The sequence below is a fragment of the Loxodonta africana genome, chromosome 25, assembly GCF_030014295.1.
Source record: "Loxodonta africana isolate mLoxAfr1 chromosome 25, mLoxAfr1.hap2, whole genome shotgun sequence".
NCBI lineage: Eukaryota > Metazoa > Chordata > Mammalia > Proboscidea > Elephantidae > Loxodonta > Loxodonta africana.
The window spans coordinates 43,704,731-43,723,002 of NC_087366.1; the positions used below are offsets into that span (position 1 = coordinate 43,704,731).

Genomic DNA, 18,272 nt, shown 5'->3' on the forward strand with positions numbered 1-18,272 from the left:
CTCCCTACAGGAAACCACCATCCTGATAATAGCTTATTTTTGCCCATTTTTGAACTTCGGATCAATGGAATCATACTATAAGTATTTTTGTTTTGTGTATCTGGATTTTGACTGGGATTGCATAAAATTCTGTAGATCATTTTGAGGATAATTAATATCTTTATCATATTAAGTTTCCAATCCCTAAAAATGTCACATGCCTACATTCGTTTAGGCTTTATTTTCTCAAAATGATTTGTCGTTTTTAATGTAGAGCTCTTACACAGATTTAATTATAAGATTTATTCTTAGCCATATGATTTTTGGGTGCTCTTGCAGATAGTATGATTTTAAATTACAATTTGTTTGTTGGGGGCATATAGAAATAAAGTATTTTTGTTTATTGATCTTGTCTCTAGAGAGCTTATCTATAGATCCTTAGGGTGTTTTATAACTTAAATTACATCATCTGTAATTAATAATAGTTTTATTTCTTCCATTGAAATTCTCATGCCATGTATGTATGTATGTATGTGTATATATATATGTATGTATTTAGTTTTGCCTTATTATACTGGTTAAGATCTCTAGTACCTTGTTGATTCTAGCTGGTAAGAGCTGGCATTCTTATTGTATTCCTAATTTCAGAAGGAAAGTTCATATCACTTGTGATGTTTATTTCGCTCTTTTGTTAGACACATTTTATCTGGTTAAAAAATTCCCTTTTATACCTAATTTGCTGGGAGTTTGTCTCCTACAAATACATATTGATTTACATCACATGCTTTTCCTGCATTTGGCTTTTCTTCTTTAGTTTGTTAACGCGATAATTATATCGATTCATTTTCTAATGTTTAACCAATTTTGCGTGCCTAGAACAAACCCAAATCGGTCAAGTTGCATTATTTTTATTCTATATTATTGGGTTCACTTTATTAATGTTTTGCTTAGGATTTTCACAACTGTGCTTATGAAAGAGGTGACCTGTACTTTTTGTTTATTTTGTAAGGTTTTTTTTTGTGAGGTCTGCATGCTGGCCTCAAAAAATGAGTGGAGAAGTACTGCTTATTTTTTGTATACCTGGAAGAATTTTGTTTACTTGGTATTATTTCTTCTTTTAACTTTGGAAGAATTTATCGTAAAGCTGTCTGAGCCTTGGGTTTTCTTCATGGCCTGGGTTTTCTTTTTGTATTGTTTTTTTAAGAAAAGTTATATAATTATTCCAGTTATTTATGTTATTAACTTTGATAGTTTTTTCAATAGAAATGTGTCTTTTTCATTTGAATTTAAAAATATTTATGAACATAATGTTGAAAATATTATTTTTGTCTTTCTAACATTCTTAGAATTATTTTTCCTCCTAATGGTTATTTGTGAATTCTCTCTTTTTTGTCTGCAATGAACTCACCAAGGGTTTATTAATTTTGTTGTTGTTAGGTGCTATCGAGTTGGCTCTGACTCATATCAACCTTATGTAGAACGGAACACTGCGTAGTTCTGTGCCATCCTCACAATCATTGCTATGTTTGAGCCCGTTGTTGCAGCCGCTGCGTCAATCCATCTCATTGAGGGTCTTCCTCTTTTTCGATAACCCTCTACCAAGCATGATGTCCTTCTTCAGGGACTGGTCCCTCCTGATAACATGTCCATAGTATGTGGGATGAAGTCTCACCATCCTTGCTTTTTAGGAGCATTCTGGCTGTAATTCTTCCAAGCAGATTTGTTTGTTCTTCTGGCAGTCCATGGTATACTCAATATTCTTTGCCAACACCATAATTCAAAGGCAGCAATTCTTCAGTCTTCCTTATTAATTTTGTTATTTTTTCTAAATTTTCAACTTTTGTTTTCATTTACTTTCTTTTATGTGCTACTTACAAAATCATTATTTTCCTTGCCATGTTCTTTGGGTTTAATTTGCTCATCTTTTTTTTTTTAGTGTTTTGAGGACAATGTTTTGATCATGTTTTTCAGGCTTTCTACTTTTCAAATATACAATACACATTTTAACCTATGTTTTTCCCTCTAAATATTAGCTATATTCCACAAGTTTTGATATGTCATATTTTCATTATCTGGCAGTTGAAAATATTTTCTGATTTTTATTATGAATTCTTTTTGGACCTGTGAGCTATTTATAAAGAAAATGCTTAATTTTCAAACATTTGGTAATTTTCATTTATTGTTTTGTATTTGATTTCTAGCTTAATTCTAATGTAGCCAGAGAACACATTTGAATAATTTGAACTCTGAAAATTGTTGTTTTATGGCCTAGCATATGGTCAAGTTTTTACATGTTTCATGTGCACTTGAAAACAATGTGTATTCTCTAGTTTTTGATTACAGTGTTAATACATGTCATCAGGCCAACTCTGTTTAAATCATGTTTCAGATTTTCCATATCTTTACCAATAATTTGTCGAGTTCTATCAATTGCTGGTATTATTAAAGCTCCCTCAATGACTGCAGATTTGTCTAGTTATCCTTTTTGTTCTGTCATTTTTGGTTTTATGTATTTTGAGGTTTACCAAAAAACAAATCGGTTGCTGTTGAGTCTATTTCAACTCATAGTGACTCTATAGGATAGAGGAGAATTTCACTATAGGGTTTCCAAGGAGTGGCTGGTAGATTCAAATTGCTAACCTTTTGGTTAGCAGCTAAGCTCTTAACCACTGTGCCATCAGGGCTCCATTTTGAGTATTAAACCCATTGCTGTTAAGTCCATTCCAACTCATAGCGATCCTATAGGACAGAGTAGAAGTGCCCCACAGGGTGTCCAACAACCAGCTGGTGAACTTGAACTGTCAACCCTTTGGTTAGTAGCACCACCAGGGTTCCTTTTGAGTATTAGGTACACTTAAAATTAGAACTTTTATGAATGTTTTGTGAATTTTACAGAATATTTGGCTTAATCTATCATCTTACTATTTGTTTTCTGTTTGTCTGTCCTATTCTATGCTCATTTGTCTCTCTTTTTTTTTTGAATTAAAAAAAAAAAATCTTTCCGGCCCCCTTTTATTAGCTTATTAGCTAAATATCTTGTGTTATTCATTTAGTAACCACCCTAGAGATTACAATATGCATCCTTGTAAACTATAAGATAAATTGAATACGGTGAAACCTGTGAGAGCTGAAACTCGACAAGTCTGCTTTATTTTTCAGGCAAGTTTTCTGCCTTTGACAGGATACAGTCTTACCGCTTTTCTATTGCTCATTTTAGTGGAAAATATTTGAATTTTCCTTCTCTGACAAGTTTCAGCCTTACACAGGTTCTGGTTTTCCCAGGTTTTACTGCTTGCTAAAATCCAAGATGGATGCTTTGTTCTGTCCTGGACAGTATGAGGCTCTTAGAACAATTTAACTTCATATGTTTTAAGTCTCTTTCTCTCTCTCTGTGTCAATATTCATATTTTTATTTTGCCATACTCTAAGTACTACAGAGTTCTCTTAATTAACCAGTGAGGGCTAATTTATTTTATGTGAATTTGAAGCAGTACAATGTAAAATATTTATAAAATCTTACTTTATATGTGTGATAGGCAGATTTCCCTCTCTCTCTCTCTATATATAAATAGAAAGAGAGAGAATGAGAGAGCAAGAGAGAGAACAAACAAGAGAGAGAGAAGGATGGTTTTAAGCCACTTAGATTTTGAGATTGTTTGTTACTGTGTGTATTAGTCGCAGTTCCACCAGAGAAAGAGAACCAGTAGAACTGACTGACTGACTAACTGTGGGGGCTGCCTAAGTGCGTCTGAAATTCATAGGGCAGGCCATCAGGCGGGTTGGGAACTCTTGGGCAGGACCTGATGCTGTGTCCACAGGAGGAATTCCTTCAGAGAAGCCTCAGTTTTACCCTTAAAGCCTTTCAATGGGTTGAATCAAATTAAGGTAATTTTACTTACTTAAAGAAAACTGATGACAAACTTTAATCACATCCACAAAACACCTTCTCAGTGATACCTAGATTAGTATTTAATTAACTAGGGATGATAGACCTGCCAAATTGACACATAAAAGTGACCATAATACTTGGCATAATTTAGACTACCTTTTTTTAGTAGCAATTTAGCAATATTTGACTGTCAGCAGACTTTTAGACCCATTAAATATTCTATCTCATGCATCCTTTTTATTAAAATAATTACAAGCTGTCTAAGTGACAAGCTCTGAAATACAAAATTCTGTCTTCAACCCGCAGAATTAAATGCTAGTTTTTATGACATTTTTTTACTTTTGAACGAGCCTCCACAATGGACTACATGTAAAATAGAACATATAGCTATGGACCTGCTTCTGATGTTATTAATAAAAAAAAAATTTTTTAAATTAATAACATCAGAAGCAGGTCCATAGCTACATGTTATTAATACCTACCCAAAATTATCACTACCCTGTCAGTTTGTTGTACTGTGGTGGCTTGAGTGTTGCTATGATGCTAGAAGCTATGCCACTGGAGCTTCAAATACCAGCAGGGTCATCTATGGTGGACAGGTTTCAGTGGAGCTCCTGGGGTAAGACAGACCAGGAAGAAAGGTCTGATGATATACCTCTGAAAATGAGCCAAGGAAAACCCTGTGAATCATAGAATATTGTTCGAGACTTTGATTCACTTTGGACATGTTATCAGGAGGTACCAATTGCTTGAAAAGAAAATCATGTTTGGTAAGGTGGAGGGCCAATGAAGGTGAGAGAAACCCTCAATGACATAAATTGACACAATGGACACAACAATAAACTCAAACATGCCAATGATCGTGAAGCTGGCTTAGGACTGGGCAACATTTTATTCTGTTGAACATGAGGTCACCATGAGCCAGAGCTGAAGTGACAGCATCTAACAACTGGATGGCCACTCTAACTCTGCTTTGATCCCATACCCAATTCTTCCAATCACTCAAATGGTACATTAAAAGCCATCTTCCATGTTGGACTTCTTAGTAGTTTCACTTCCATATTCTACAAATTCCAGTAAACTATCCACTTATCCCAAATACTTAGCATATCATTAGCAACTTCTGCATTTATTAAGTCAATCATTCGATTGATAGACAGCTGCCACTAAGACACCTTATGTACAACAGAATGAAATGTCATCCTCATGACTGCTGACATGTTTGAGTCATTCACATAACATGACGTCCTCCTGCAGCAATTGATCCCTCCTGATGATCTGTCCAAAGCAAGAGAGTTGGACAATGTTCTATTGGGATCCATAAAGTTTTCATTGGCTCATTTTTGGAAGTAGGTCACCAGGCCTTTCTTCCTAGTCTCTCTTAGTTCAAAAGCTCTGCTGAAACCTGTCCACCATAAGTGACCCTGCTGGTATTTGAAATACAAGTGGCACAGCTTCCAGCATCACATAGCAAGACACAAGCTCCTGCAGTACGACAAACTGACAGATGGGTGTTGGAAGTCAATCTTTAGAGTATATATTTTAAAACATTACCTAAGTTTGTAACATCTGCTTCTGCTTAACTCAATGTGTATTCTGTGCCTTATTTTCCTCATTTAAAAAAATAAAAAAGATATGTTTGGACTTAAAGAGTTCTAATTTCTCTTCTTGCTCTAATGATCTGTATCTCAGGTGCAGTGACCCGGGGTCCAAAGGATGTGCTCTGCTTCTGGTGCTGCTTTCTTGGTGGTATGAGGTCCCCAGCTGTCTGCTTGCTTCCCTTTCCTTTTTATCTCTTGAGAGATAAAAGGTGGTGCAGGCCACACCCCAGGTAAACTCCCTTTACATTGGATCACAGATCTGACCTAGGTTATGGTGGTGTCACAATGCCACCCTAATCCTTTTAAAGCAAAATTACAGTCACAAAATGGGAGACAACCACAGAATACTGGAAGTCGTGGCCTCACAAAGTTGATACACACATTTTTAGGGGGACATAATTCAGTCCATGACATTGTCTTAACTGTAGAAGTAGTTGCCATTACTGCTCTAAAGTGGCACCATTACGGTGACTGTGATGGTTAAGATTGTGTGTCAACTTGGCCATGATTCTCAGTGTTTCAGCATCTGTTTAATGTTGTGACCACTTCCTTTTTGAAATTTGATACATGATCACTCCCATGATGGGATCTGCTGTGAGTAGCCAATCAGCTGAAGGGGATTTTTCTTGGGTGTGTGGCCTGCACTCAGTGTGGGTGGATGTTCAGGCAAGGTGTGTGGGCTTTTGCTCATTCTGGATCCTGCAGGTAGCTCCTGTTCATCTGACTTCCGGTTCTTAGGACTTGAGCTAGCAGCTTACCTGTGGTCTTGCCTGCCGATCTTGGGATTCGTCAATCTTCACAGCGTCTGAGCAACAGCCCTGCTTTCCAGCCTGCTGATCTTGGGTTTGCCTGCCCCTGAGGCTACATGAATCAGGAGACGCCTCTTTTCTGACCCACAGACTTGGGACATTACAGCCTCTACAACTACATGAGCCATTTCCTTGATCTAAATCTCCCTCTTTATATATATATTATAGGTTTTACTGGTTTTGCTGCTCTAGAGAACGCAACCAAAGACAATGGTTTAGCTCGTGTGTGTGTCTATTCTGGCTGCTCTTAGTCTTACTGATTAACTTTCTATTATCTCATATTTGAACTCCTTGAATGCAGGGCAGTAATTGACTTGGCTAGATCATCAAACAAGAATACCACTGCTGGGTACATGTTCTTTACTTAGGCCACCTGCTGGTCTATGCATGAGTTTCTTTGAGTCAGGTACTGACGCTGGTGCAATCAGTTGGAGCAATCACTCCGAAAATCTGTTGTACGCCTACACTAAAAAACTAGGACCCTCTAAATTAGAAACCAGATTCGTCTGTGTTTGTGTCTTACAAGGACCCCACTCAGAATTTCTCAAATGTTCCTCAGAATTTTAAGCCCATGGGAGACTGTTGAGTCCATAAATAAATAATTTTTCACTATTTCCGAGGCCAAGAAGATGGGTTTGAGAGCCAGATATCCATTTTACAAAAGAATAACTTTTTCCCCTTCCTAATTTTTTCTCGCATATTTAATTTCATAAATAATCTTAACCTTTCTATACTTTAATACGTCATGGTCTCTCATCAAACTGTTCACCCATTAACAAAATCAACATTAAATTTTAGGATTCAGAAACTGTTGATAAAATCAAATTATTAGAGATTCAAAAAGTTTGCTCTATTACATCTTCATTAAACTCTCAAATGACAACTTTTTAAAAAAATGTACCCCTTCATATTCTTCTCTTTATAAAAAGGGCATCCACCTTAGGCTCATACCATGGACATTCTTTCAGAGATAAGATTTTGTCTCAAATCTAAATAACGTTAGCAAAAAAAAAAAAAGGAAAAAATTCTGCGGGGCTCTTGTGAGAGGCATTGTGCCCAGCACTCCAAATATGTTTTTGCTTGAATAGGGCTTCAGCTCTGAGTAGCCCAATGGGAAGGGAATTTGTGCATTTGGAGGAGTTGGTGAAGATGGCTTTCAAGGTATCCTTTAAAACTGAGATTCAATACGGGTTTGTTGAACAAACACCAGGCGTATTTTATTATGGATTTAGGCATGTAAATAATAGGATTTAATGGGTAAGTAGAGGGTCAGTGAAAGAGAGGAAGACCTTCAACGAGGTAGATTGACACAGTGGCTGCAACAATGCGCTCAAGCATAGCAACAATTGTGAGGATGGCACAGAATCAGGCAGTGTTTTGTTCTGTTGTACACAGGGTTGGTATGAGTTGAAACTGACTTGACAGCACCTAACAAAAACAACATGGGAGGCAGCCAAACTTTTAGTTCCATGAATGAGTTTTCTGTCACTTGGCCAGAGTGTAGAGCGTGGTCTCTACAACTGTTTCTTTACTGGAAAAAAAAAAAAAAAAAAAAGACCATTTATTTACTCAAAACAAATATATGTTAGAGACAACTTTTTTTTCCCCATAAAGGTAGAGATAGTGTTACAAAAATGCCTCCTTTGGGTAATACACAAAACAGTGGGACCATAGCCCATATGGGCCAGCTCCATTTCCCTTATTCACCCCTTCATAGTACAGCTTGGTTACTGATGAGAGGCTGGTTTGTTTCTGATATCAAGCTAAGGAGAAAAAGAAACATCTCATCTCACAGTATGACAATGCCATATAATATTTACTTCTGAAAAAATTGAGCATTTGGTTATAGGAAAGGTTTGAGAATTTTAATAATTTCCCAAATTCAGCCCTTTACCACATCAATTTATTTGGGGATCTTAGAATTAATAATATAGATAGGTCCAGGTACAACTTTATCCTATTTACATAAAGAGGCATTAGAAATTCAAGATCTCCTTTATGACAGAATTAGAAGTTTAGTAATTTAACATAGCAGAAGAAAATGTATAATAATAGCCTATTAAATCTCACATTTCTTTTCATCAAATTGCCTAAAGAAGTATAAGCGATCAGTGACCCTGTATAACTCTCTAAATGCAAGACTGCTAAATGAATCAAAAATAAGAGAATTCAGTTTATACAGTCTTACGAAGCTTCTAAAGACTACCTATCCAGTCACCATAAAAAGTTTTTTCTTCATAATTCAGCTATACATGGGAATTCTCTCAGATGGGAATGCTAGCTGTGCCCTGGAGTTGACTCCAGGGATATTATAAGTCCTCTATCAATTTAAATTGAATAAGATAAAAATGTTAAACCACTACTGGGTTACCAACATATAAAAAGAGGGGAAGATGCTAATTCATAGCAAATGGGGAAAATGCTGGGTATGAGCGAATTTATCCAGTCTACTTTTTTTTTTTTTTTTACCTTAGGCCAAATGGAAGTGATTTTAATTTTGTCCTTCAAATAAAGCTCACTGGAAATAAGATGAGAAAACAAAAGAAAGAACCAAACATTTGTCCACAATACAAGAAGGGGCTATCAGCAGAGCGTCTTTCATTACAGATGATCCCCGTTCTAGTGAGAGTAAAGGCAGCTTTTTACATTCCTTAAACAGTAGAAATAATGGAATAAATTTTGGACAGAAAAACTCACACCAGCTACCATACATATGAGAAAAAGGCAGATTCTGGGATCAAATTCCTGAGACAGATGGACCTTGTGACTGATCTTAGCAAGATATTTTTAGAATCTTTTTATTACCGCCCCCCCACCCTGGAATTCAGTTCAATGAAAGTTTCTAAAACAAACAAGAAACTCAGCATGCATCAGTCACTTGAGAATAGCCACAGGCTGATGGGAAATGAGTTATTTTGTTCAGTCCCAGGTTCAGCGAGGCACTTTTAACAACCAGGTAACCGCGTTAACAAAACATATTTCTCAAAGGGCAAGATCAACCAAAAACGGGATCAGACCCATCTGACTAAGAACTAAATCGGAAGTGAGACAAACACAGCACAGACACAGTGCTCATGGGACAAGCTTGCAGTGCCACACAGCTGCAAAGCTTTTTCACAGCTCTCTGCTCCTTTTACAGAGTCACCTTTGACATTTTTTAAGACACTGAGTTTCACTCCATGTGCCACCGGACCTTTGAAGTCCATGAAGCATCTATTTCCCAGGTCCTGAAAGACAGTGGGGACATTTTCAGGGTGCCTTGTTTCTATCATTTTCAGATACCCAAACCACTCTAAATATAAACCTCAAAACGTTCCACTTCCTCCACGGCAGTTTGATAAGCTGTGAGCCAATTTATTTCATATGCAGTGGCTGGGGACAATACAGTGGAGGGATTGATATCTAACAGTGTGTTTCAGTGATTGGATTGAGGGGTGATAAAGGTTATGGGACTTGGGAAGCAACAGGCTGCATAAAAATTGTTAGTGCACGTACGCAAGTTTTCTACTGAAGATCCACCGTAAGGTCATGTTGGACTCCAAAGTAAGCAGAAGTAGCCTCATAGAGTGAATTACTGCTTAAAATCATTGCTTGAGAATAAATAAGGCACTAGATTAACATTAAAAATCAAACCAAACTTGTTGCCATCGAGTTGATTCCGACTCACAGCAACTCTGCAGGACAGAGTAGAACTACCCCGTAGGATTTCCAAGGAGCGCCTGGTGGATTTGAACTGCCGTCCTTTTGGTTACCAGCTGTAGCTCTTAACCACTACGCCACCAGGGTTTCTAGATTAACATTAGTGGCACAGAAATCCAGAGTATACTCAGTTGAAGTGTTTTTGTTTTCCCCTTGGGTAATAATAATTCCTGGGACATTTATGGGGTAGGGGGCTAGTAGCCACCCTCCTCCTCATAATTTTCTGTCATAAACATATGCACATAGTTGCATATTACAGTGTTTTTGTTTTGCTTCTTTTGCTCTTAGGAAATAATTCCTGAGATGTTTATAGGGGAAAATTTTGGAAGTTAGCACTCTATTTAGCATAGACACAAATTCTAAGAGAGGAAGACCCTCTCTAGAGGGGTAGACAAAGCATCTAGATTAAAAACAAAATTCTGCAGGATGAAATGCCGGACATGAGCCCATTATGACACTCTCTGCACAGGGGCCATTTTCCTGGCACCCACAGAAGGCCAGTGTTGCCTCATGGCGTCAGTGACTTTGTTGCTGCTGTCTAGCCCACCCTGATGAGGTGGCCTGCCGGGCTGAGTACAGCTTTGCTGCTGCTAACGAATGGCAGGAAATTCTGGGACACAGTTCCTGGTGCTAACATTTTGCTGGGGCTTGGAAGAAAATAGCAACGATGGCCATTTCATAAAGGAAAAAATTCTCTTCTATCCCATGAAAGGAAATCCTGGAGGCATAGTGGTTAAGAGCTACGGCTGCTAATCAAAAAGTCAGTAGTTTGAATCCACCAGGTACTCCCAGGAAACTCTGTGGGGGCAGTTCTACTCTGTCGTACAGGGTTGCTATGAGTCAGAATTGACACGATGGCAGTGGATTTAGTTTTTTTTTTTTTTATCCCATGTAAAAGTTAATGGTAGTGAAGGGGCATAATTACACCAAGCCTACCGTAGTTCCATGGCTGTGCACAAATACTCCAGGAGAGAACTTGAGAACTAACAAGGAATCAACCATCTCTTCTCCCTTCGGATGTCCTTCTCATACTCATCCAAGATTGCCTTTCTTGTCAAAGACTGAACTTGTCATGTTTGTTTGTCTTCACTCCTGATCTTTGCTTTCTTTCTTTTTTCTAATCATCACCCAAACCACCTTTATTTCACTGGAGGATTGGCAGGATAACTCTTTATTCTGGCAAGAATAGGGTATGTGTTAAGTATTTATAGTCTTCTGAGCTGGCCATTATAGATGAAGAGTGTTAGTGAGAATCTGCCAACCATTCATAAAAAATGTGTTGCTCTAAATAATCCTGCTCTGTTCTAGCTCTCTTTGCTGGTTGGTGAGATAGCTAGTGACGCAGTGTTTCGAAACAACAAGGTAGGAAGTTATCTGATCCCTAGATCACCAACAATTGCTGTACTATGCCACATGAGCCCACTGGATAAGATTCATGGCTTCCTTCAACACTCTTTTAGGCATATTAGAAATCAAGCCTCTAGGGGAAAAAAAAATTAGATTGCTTTTCCTTGCTCTGAAAACTCACGTGTATGCTGGTCCTACAGAACAATGCCTAGCACAATGTCTTGTTATGGATTGATGTTATTTATGCCAAAGCGATCCAACAAAATACTCCACCATGATGATGGTCCAGATCTCCGCCTAGTTTTTGTGTTGCTGTGTTGGTTTCATCCACATCTGCAACTGGAAACTGTGGGTGTGTTTTCCCTTCTCGATTCTCAGGAAGGACCCAGTGTTGATTCCATCAGGACACCACAAAGATTGTTTCAAGAAAAAGATTATACATCGTAATGCTTAGCATTTATATAGGCTCTTTTGATTTCAAAACAAGTTATAAACATGTCCTACCATCACAGCATCCCTGCGAGGTAGGTGAGTATGACTGCTTCTACATTACTAATAGAAACCGAGGCCAAGGCGGGAAGGACTCTGTTCCGGGCCACGGAGGGCGTCAGGAGCAATGTCAGGACCTGGCACCCTGACCATCTGCACTGGCCCTGAAGAGGCCATGTCTCTCTCTCACATGCCAACAGTCTCCATGAATATAGAAGTATATATTGTATAGATAGAAAACAATACGCAACATTACAGAACAATCATTCAATCAGTATTTTTGTTTCTTAATAAAATATGTTAAGCACAGTATTTAAATTGCATTTCTCTGAAAAGCATTTGGTATATTAAATAGCAGAAGGTATATTAAATAACTCTATAAATATTTGCTGGCATCCTCTTAACAGCATAATGATTCTAAAGAAATTAAAATCCACTGATGCGTAAATATCTTTCCTTTATAATATCAACTAAAAAAAAAAGTGAGAAACTTGATGCTGGTAATGCAGACTTAATAGCTTGCTGGATATTAGCAGTCGGCTACATAATCTTTTTCTGAGTTTGAGAGAAAAGAAAATGCTAGACATATTGCTGGCTGTGGTGAAGATACGTTTGGTAGGAAAAAGGAAGCAGTTGAAAGGTGAAAATGAAAGACAGCCATTTCCATTTTGTATCCATTCTGAGGACTTCATTCATTTTCAAAAGATATGATCATACTCAGAACTAATGTTGAGATGAATATAGCGACTCCAGATTAAAAGAACATTTTGTGACAAGTGAAAATGATAACGGAATGAAAGCTATGGTATTCGCATAAACTGAGCAAGAAGGTAAAAAGGGTATTTTTTAAAGAGTTTTAAAAGCTGGCACGAGATGTAAGCTGTTCATGCTTAGATGACTGTATAGGTCTTGGAGGCGCTTTACAAGCATAAATACTTGCTTTTATCAGTCTCCTCTCCAAGGCGAAATCCACTGTCCTCTCTAAGTCAGCAGTTCTCAGTCTGGTGTTAAAAAGCTTACCTCATGCTAAGCTTTCTAAGAATTGACCAGGTGGGTCAGCAGAAAAAGTTCTCAAACTAGAAAGGAAGAGGAATCAAAGTTTTAAAATCTGTATGCAAACGTAAAAACTACCTTCTAAGCCGAAATGACATTCTCTGTCAGAAGTAACAATATAAAAGTCTTAAATTTTGTGTACACGGCTCTAAGATATTGTTAGATAGATGTTACATGGACTTCAGAGGACGTTTTTAGTAAGTGTGCTTTTTTCCGAAGAAAAGGACATATTAAATTGGTTTTCTCTCCTCAAATCCCTTATACGTAAATATGAAATTCCGAGTTGTCCCGTCAGTCTGTTCATTCTTGTCGAGCACTCAAGGGTCCTTCCCGTTCGCACTGTATGGGACAGTTTTGTTGGAGGGGGGTTTGAGTTTGAGCAGGCTTGAGCAGTTCGGCTGCTTGGTTGGCTGTAAGGTTCTAGCATAGGGTGAATACCAGTCCCTTTCAAACACATCCTTAAGCTGCTTAATGATACTTGTGTCGTTGCTCACGTCTGCTTGGTTGATAACAAGGCCTGTGCCGGCATTCTGGGTAAAATCATTCCCTACCCAATCAAAATTTCCTGCAAAGAAACAAAGGAAATCATGGTGAGGAGTTAACAGCTACTGAGGAATATTCCCGATATAATGAAATACAGAGCAGATTTTATTTTAAAAATAAGTAAATAAAATAAACACCCAGGAACAATGGCAGGGAGACCGAATTGTGTTGACAGCTCAGGGGGAAAAAAAAAAATTCCAAGAAGCTTTACATATGGTATATTAATATTTGCATATTATTTTGGCATTTTCTGCAGCTTTGCTCAGCTTGAAGTTCAAAACAAGGAATCTGGTGTTCCATTTTTGTAAATGTTATTTCTTATTGACATTCACAAGACACACTAAATACAGCAACATTTAAAATATATAGGAATACACTTAAAAATCCTGTGAACAATTACTACCTTCTCAAAGAGACAACATCTAATCCATATGTACAAATGAGGGATTCTAATTATAGTGGTCAAAAGCTTCTATATCAAAGAGAAGGCTGAAGTGGGAGAAGCAGCATCAGCTCTGACTGAATATACAAAACTTGCTTGCTCAGGTTATAGATCATTTTTCAGTCAGGAGATCAGGCTCCTTGGCTTAGGAGTCTGGGCAGTGGCTGTGTGAGCAGATTCCCAGGTACGACTGCTGGCGTCTGCTCCAGGACAGTCTCATCATGGCTACCTCACTCACACGGAGCCCCAGATTCAAGGTCAATAAAAGGGCAAGACTACCCCCAAGGCCCACCACTCGTCTGTCACTTTGTCATACTGTGGTGGCTTGCATATTGCTGTGATGCTGGAAGCTATGACACAGGTGTTTCAAATACAACAGGGTCACCCACGGTGAACAGGTTTCAGCAGAGCTTCCAGACTATGAGAGATTAGGAAGAAAGGCCTTGTGATCTACTCCAAAAATTAACCAATGAAAACTCTATGGATCACAACAGAATATTGTCTGATATAGTCCTGGAAGATGAGTGTCTTAGGTTGGAAGGCACTCAAAATACAGAGTGGCTGCAACAATGGACTCAAGCACACCAAGAATCATCATGAAGATGGCAGAATTGGGCAACATTCCATTCTGTTGTACATGGGGTCGCCATGAGTTAAAGTCAACTTGATGGTAACCATCAACAACAAAGCCTCGGGATACCCACAGCTAATCTCCTGACTTTGGTACCCAAGAGAGGAAGGGGATCCAGCAGAACAAAGGATTCCCCTCAGGAGAGTGTAGTACAGTTTATTTCTTTCATCTTCTTTGTCCTTTATTTAACACATATTTCTGAGTGCCTACTGTGACCAGGTACTATATAAGGGGTCAGAGGCTATGGCCTGTGGGAATGCTCAGGGCCAGGTTAATGCAGACTTGGGCCACTACCCTTGGGACTGGTAGCAATTGCATAGTGAGAGTTATTCAGGAGCCCGATGGCAGACAGCATCATCTACTCATTCCAGAAACAAAAGACTCCCGAGGTCTTGAATGCCTTCCAGGGACTTTTGGACAAGGCACTAAAATTCCATCCCTGTAGCTAAATGCCAGGCGCCCTACCAAGGGCAGTAAATACTTTATTGCATTATATTATCTCATGCAATATTCACTATAATCCTATGAGGTAGTCATACTAACTCCATTTTACTAATGAGGAAATTAAGACCTGGAAAGGTTAAGTAATTCGTTCAAGGTAATGATAAAAAGTACAGAGCTGAAGTTCAAAGCCAGGTTGGACTCCACAGCCCTACTTTATGCTTCTGTCCCCTATCACCTCTGAGCATGAAGGCTCCTTTGTGTTACTGATTGTGGCTTCCACCCTGGACTATACTTATCACCCCCAGGGCAGGAGCACTGCAACCACAATGAAATCTCTGGCCCATTCATTCAGGGACCACATTCTCTGAAGGAAACTTACATAGAAACATGCTTTTGGGGGCAGCGCAGGAGGGGAAAAAGATGAGGGAGAGAAGTGGCAAGATTTTGAAGCAGTATTCTTTGAACTCAGCTTTTTCCCTTCAATACAATGGATGGAGCCAGGATCCTGTGTCTTTACTGGTCCTCAAAAACTTTAATTAGGTTCTTCTCAGTAATTATCCACCACCCGTCTGTCATTTTGTCATACTGTGGTGGCTTGCATGTTGCATAATGCTGGAAGCTATGCCAATGGTGTTTCAAATACCAGCAGGGTCACCTTCAGTGGAGCTCTTAGACTAAGACAGACTAGGAAGAGAGGTCTGATAATCTGCTTCCGAAAATTAGTCAGTGAACACCTTATGGATCACAACAGAATGTTATCCTATATAGACATGTCATCAGGAAAGACCAATCGCTCGAAAAGAACATTCTGTTTGGTAGAAAACCAACCAAGACAAGAAAACCCTCGATGAGATAAATTAACACAATAGCCACTATGATGGACTCAAACATACCAATGATCATGAAGATGGTGCAGGACCGGGCCACATTTTGTTTATTCTGTTGTACGTAAGGTTGCTATGAGTCGGACCTGACTCAACAGCAACTTAGAACTACTGACAGTGAATGATGGCTCTTCTCTGATTTCATAGGTCCACAGAGGAATTCCTACACCAGTGCGACTATTTTTTCCTACCTCTCATTTTCTAACAGTTTGGCTAAACATCAAAATCACATATATATGCTTCAGTGTTTTTGTAATTTGGATGCAGTTTTTTCACCCAGCTTCTTTGAGACTGCCACTTTGGCTTCCAAAATGCCTTTGGAGGCTCCAGATGCCCGGAGAACTCTAGCATCACCCTCAAGAACAGAAAAATGAGGGTAGCGGATGAGCTCGCTTGGAAGGTGTGAAATGGGCCTTTGAGGGCCATCATTAACTTAACACCCCTTGTCAGACTGTAAAGAATTCCGACAATCATGCAGACAAGTTTGCCAGGCCTGACTCAATATACTATGGAGAATTCAAAATTAGAGAGATGGTCCTGGTTTGTGGATTCCCCTGTAAGTCTTGTGAAATGCAAGGTCTAGCACACGGTTTTCTTAATACAGCGTTCTCAGCAAGTGTCTGAGTGAAGACTCAAGAGATTTCTACAACATGTTGGTAATTATTTACATTATTAATGACTTTCCTCTCTTGATGCTCTTCAAATAATTTTATAGTGGTACTATGCTTCACTCTGGGCAATTAATGTTTCACTAAAATGTTATGTGTAAAATAAACTCATTTAAAAAAACGCTATATAGGGAAGAGGAAGGGAAAGAGAGCAAGGAATCATTTTTTTTCTAAGAATCTAGATAGATCAGAAAAGGTGTTAGGAGCTTCTCATACGGTATCACATTTAATCCCCATACCACTACCAATGGTGGGTGCTATTATACCCACTTTACAGATAAGGAAACAGAGGCTCCGGGAGATTTTGTGACTTCGAGCCATCTTCCATTTTCTAAGTGTCAGTGCTGGAATTTAAATCTAGGCTTGTCTGACTCCAAAAATTATTTAATTCCCCAAAGAGCATTTAGATATGTGTACAAGCCTTTGCTGAATGTATACACAACACCTTACTTTAAATCCACATGTAAACTACTGAGATTTAAGCCCCTCAGTCCTACTGTGTCTGAAACCTGCTCTATCCCTGGGTTTCCCAATATTTGAGCCAAGTTTCCTGTTTGGGTTAGATAACTTTGATACTTGTTGTTGTTGTTTGTAATATGCTTAAAAAGAAGCAGATTCTTCTCTATTTTCCACCTGTTGATGAACATGAGAGAATCCAAATAACCACATCTTGGGTCACTGAGAGGGAAAACAGGAATAAAATAATATTCTCATCTTCTAGAACAACTGAAATGAATAAAAATATTCTAATACTCTATTCTACTAACGTGATGCCATAACTATTAAAAATGGAAAGAGACAGAACATCTTCACACCGAGACAGAAGTTAATAGCCCTCCACGTGTCCGATGGCAGTACATACCGAAGAGCTGGAAGGGTGAGGGGTCTGGGCGTCTGGGTTCTAGACCTAGCTCCTTTATCCCTTATGTTTGCACGTCTCAGTCGCTTATGTCTTAGGGCCCATGTTTCCCCATTTCTAAACTGCAGATGATAAAAGCTGCCCTCCCTATTGGCAATGTTGTTAAGAGAACCAAATAAGATAAAGTGCTCTACAAAGTTAAGTGCACCCTAAAAACGTAAGAGGATATACTTTTTTCCTTACTGAATTTTGGGGAAAAAATTGATACTGATTCCACAGTCCGACATTCCACACTCCTGTGTTTTTCTTTTCTGTTTTGAGGTGGCCCCTTAATCCGTACAGTGTAATAATAATCCTGCCATTTTCTGATTTATGCACCTTCTTTTTATGGATAATAATAATGTGACCATACTAGTTAAGGAGTTACCATGGACCCATATATCATGGGAAATTAGAGTAGGTTTTATAGATTGGTAAATCAGTATGTCTCATTTTTGCATCTGGAGCTTTATTTCCTTAATAAAATAATAAAATAAAATAGCTAACATTAATTGGGTATTATCTCTGTGCTGTTAGGCACTGGTGAGCCAATGTAGAATTCTTGCCTTCCACGTGGAAGACCTGGATTTGATTCCCAGTCAACGCACCTTGAGTGCAGTCACCACCCTTCTGTCAATGGAGGCTTACATGTTTCTATGATGCTGAACAGGTTTCAGCAGAGATCCCAGACTGGGACAGAGTAGGAAGAAGGGCCTGCTGATTGACGTCTGAAGCTCGGGCAATGAAAACCTCATGGATCACAACAGTCCAACCCCCAACCGATCATAAGGATGGCACAGGACCAGCAGCATTTTGTTTTGTTGTGCATAGGGTCACCATGAGTTGGGCCAACTGGACAGATGGCAACTAACAACAACAATCTCTGTGCTAGGTGT

At 38.7% G+C, this 18,272-nt stretch overlaps 1 protein-coding gene across 1 annotated transcript in view; it reads right to left on the bottom strand.

Annotated features, from left to right (window-relative positions):
• Positions 1–12,754: 12,754 nt before the first annotated feature.
• PLD5 (phospholipase D family member 5) overlaps positions 12,755–18,272 on the bottom strand; it is a 419,603-nt gene continuing 414,085 nt past the window's right edge. Inside the window, exon 10 of the mRNA XM_003411011.4 lies at positions 12,755–13,431. Coding sequence (XP_003411059.2) covers positions 13,184–13,431 — 248 coding nt within the window. The 3' untranslated portion in view covers positions 12,755–13,183. The remainder of the gene's footprint in view (positions 13,432–18,272) is intronic.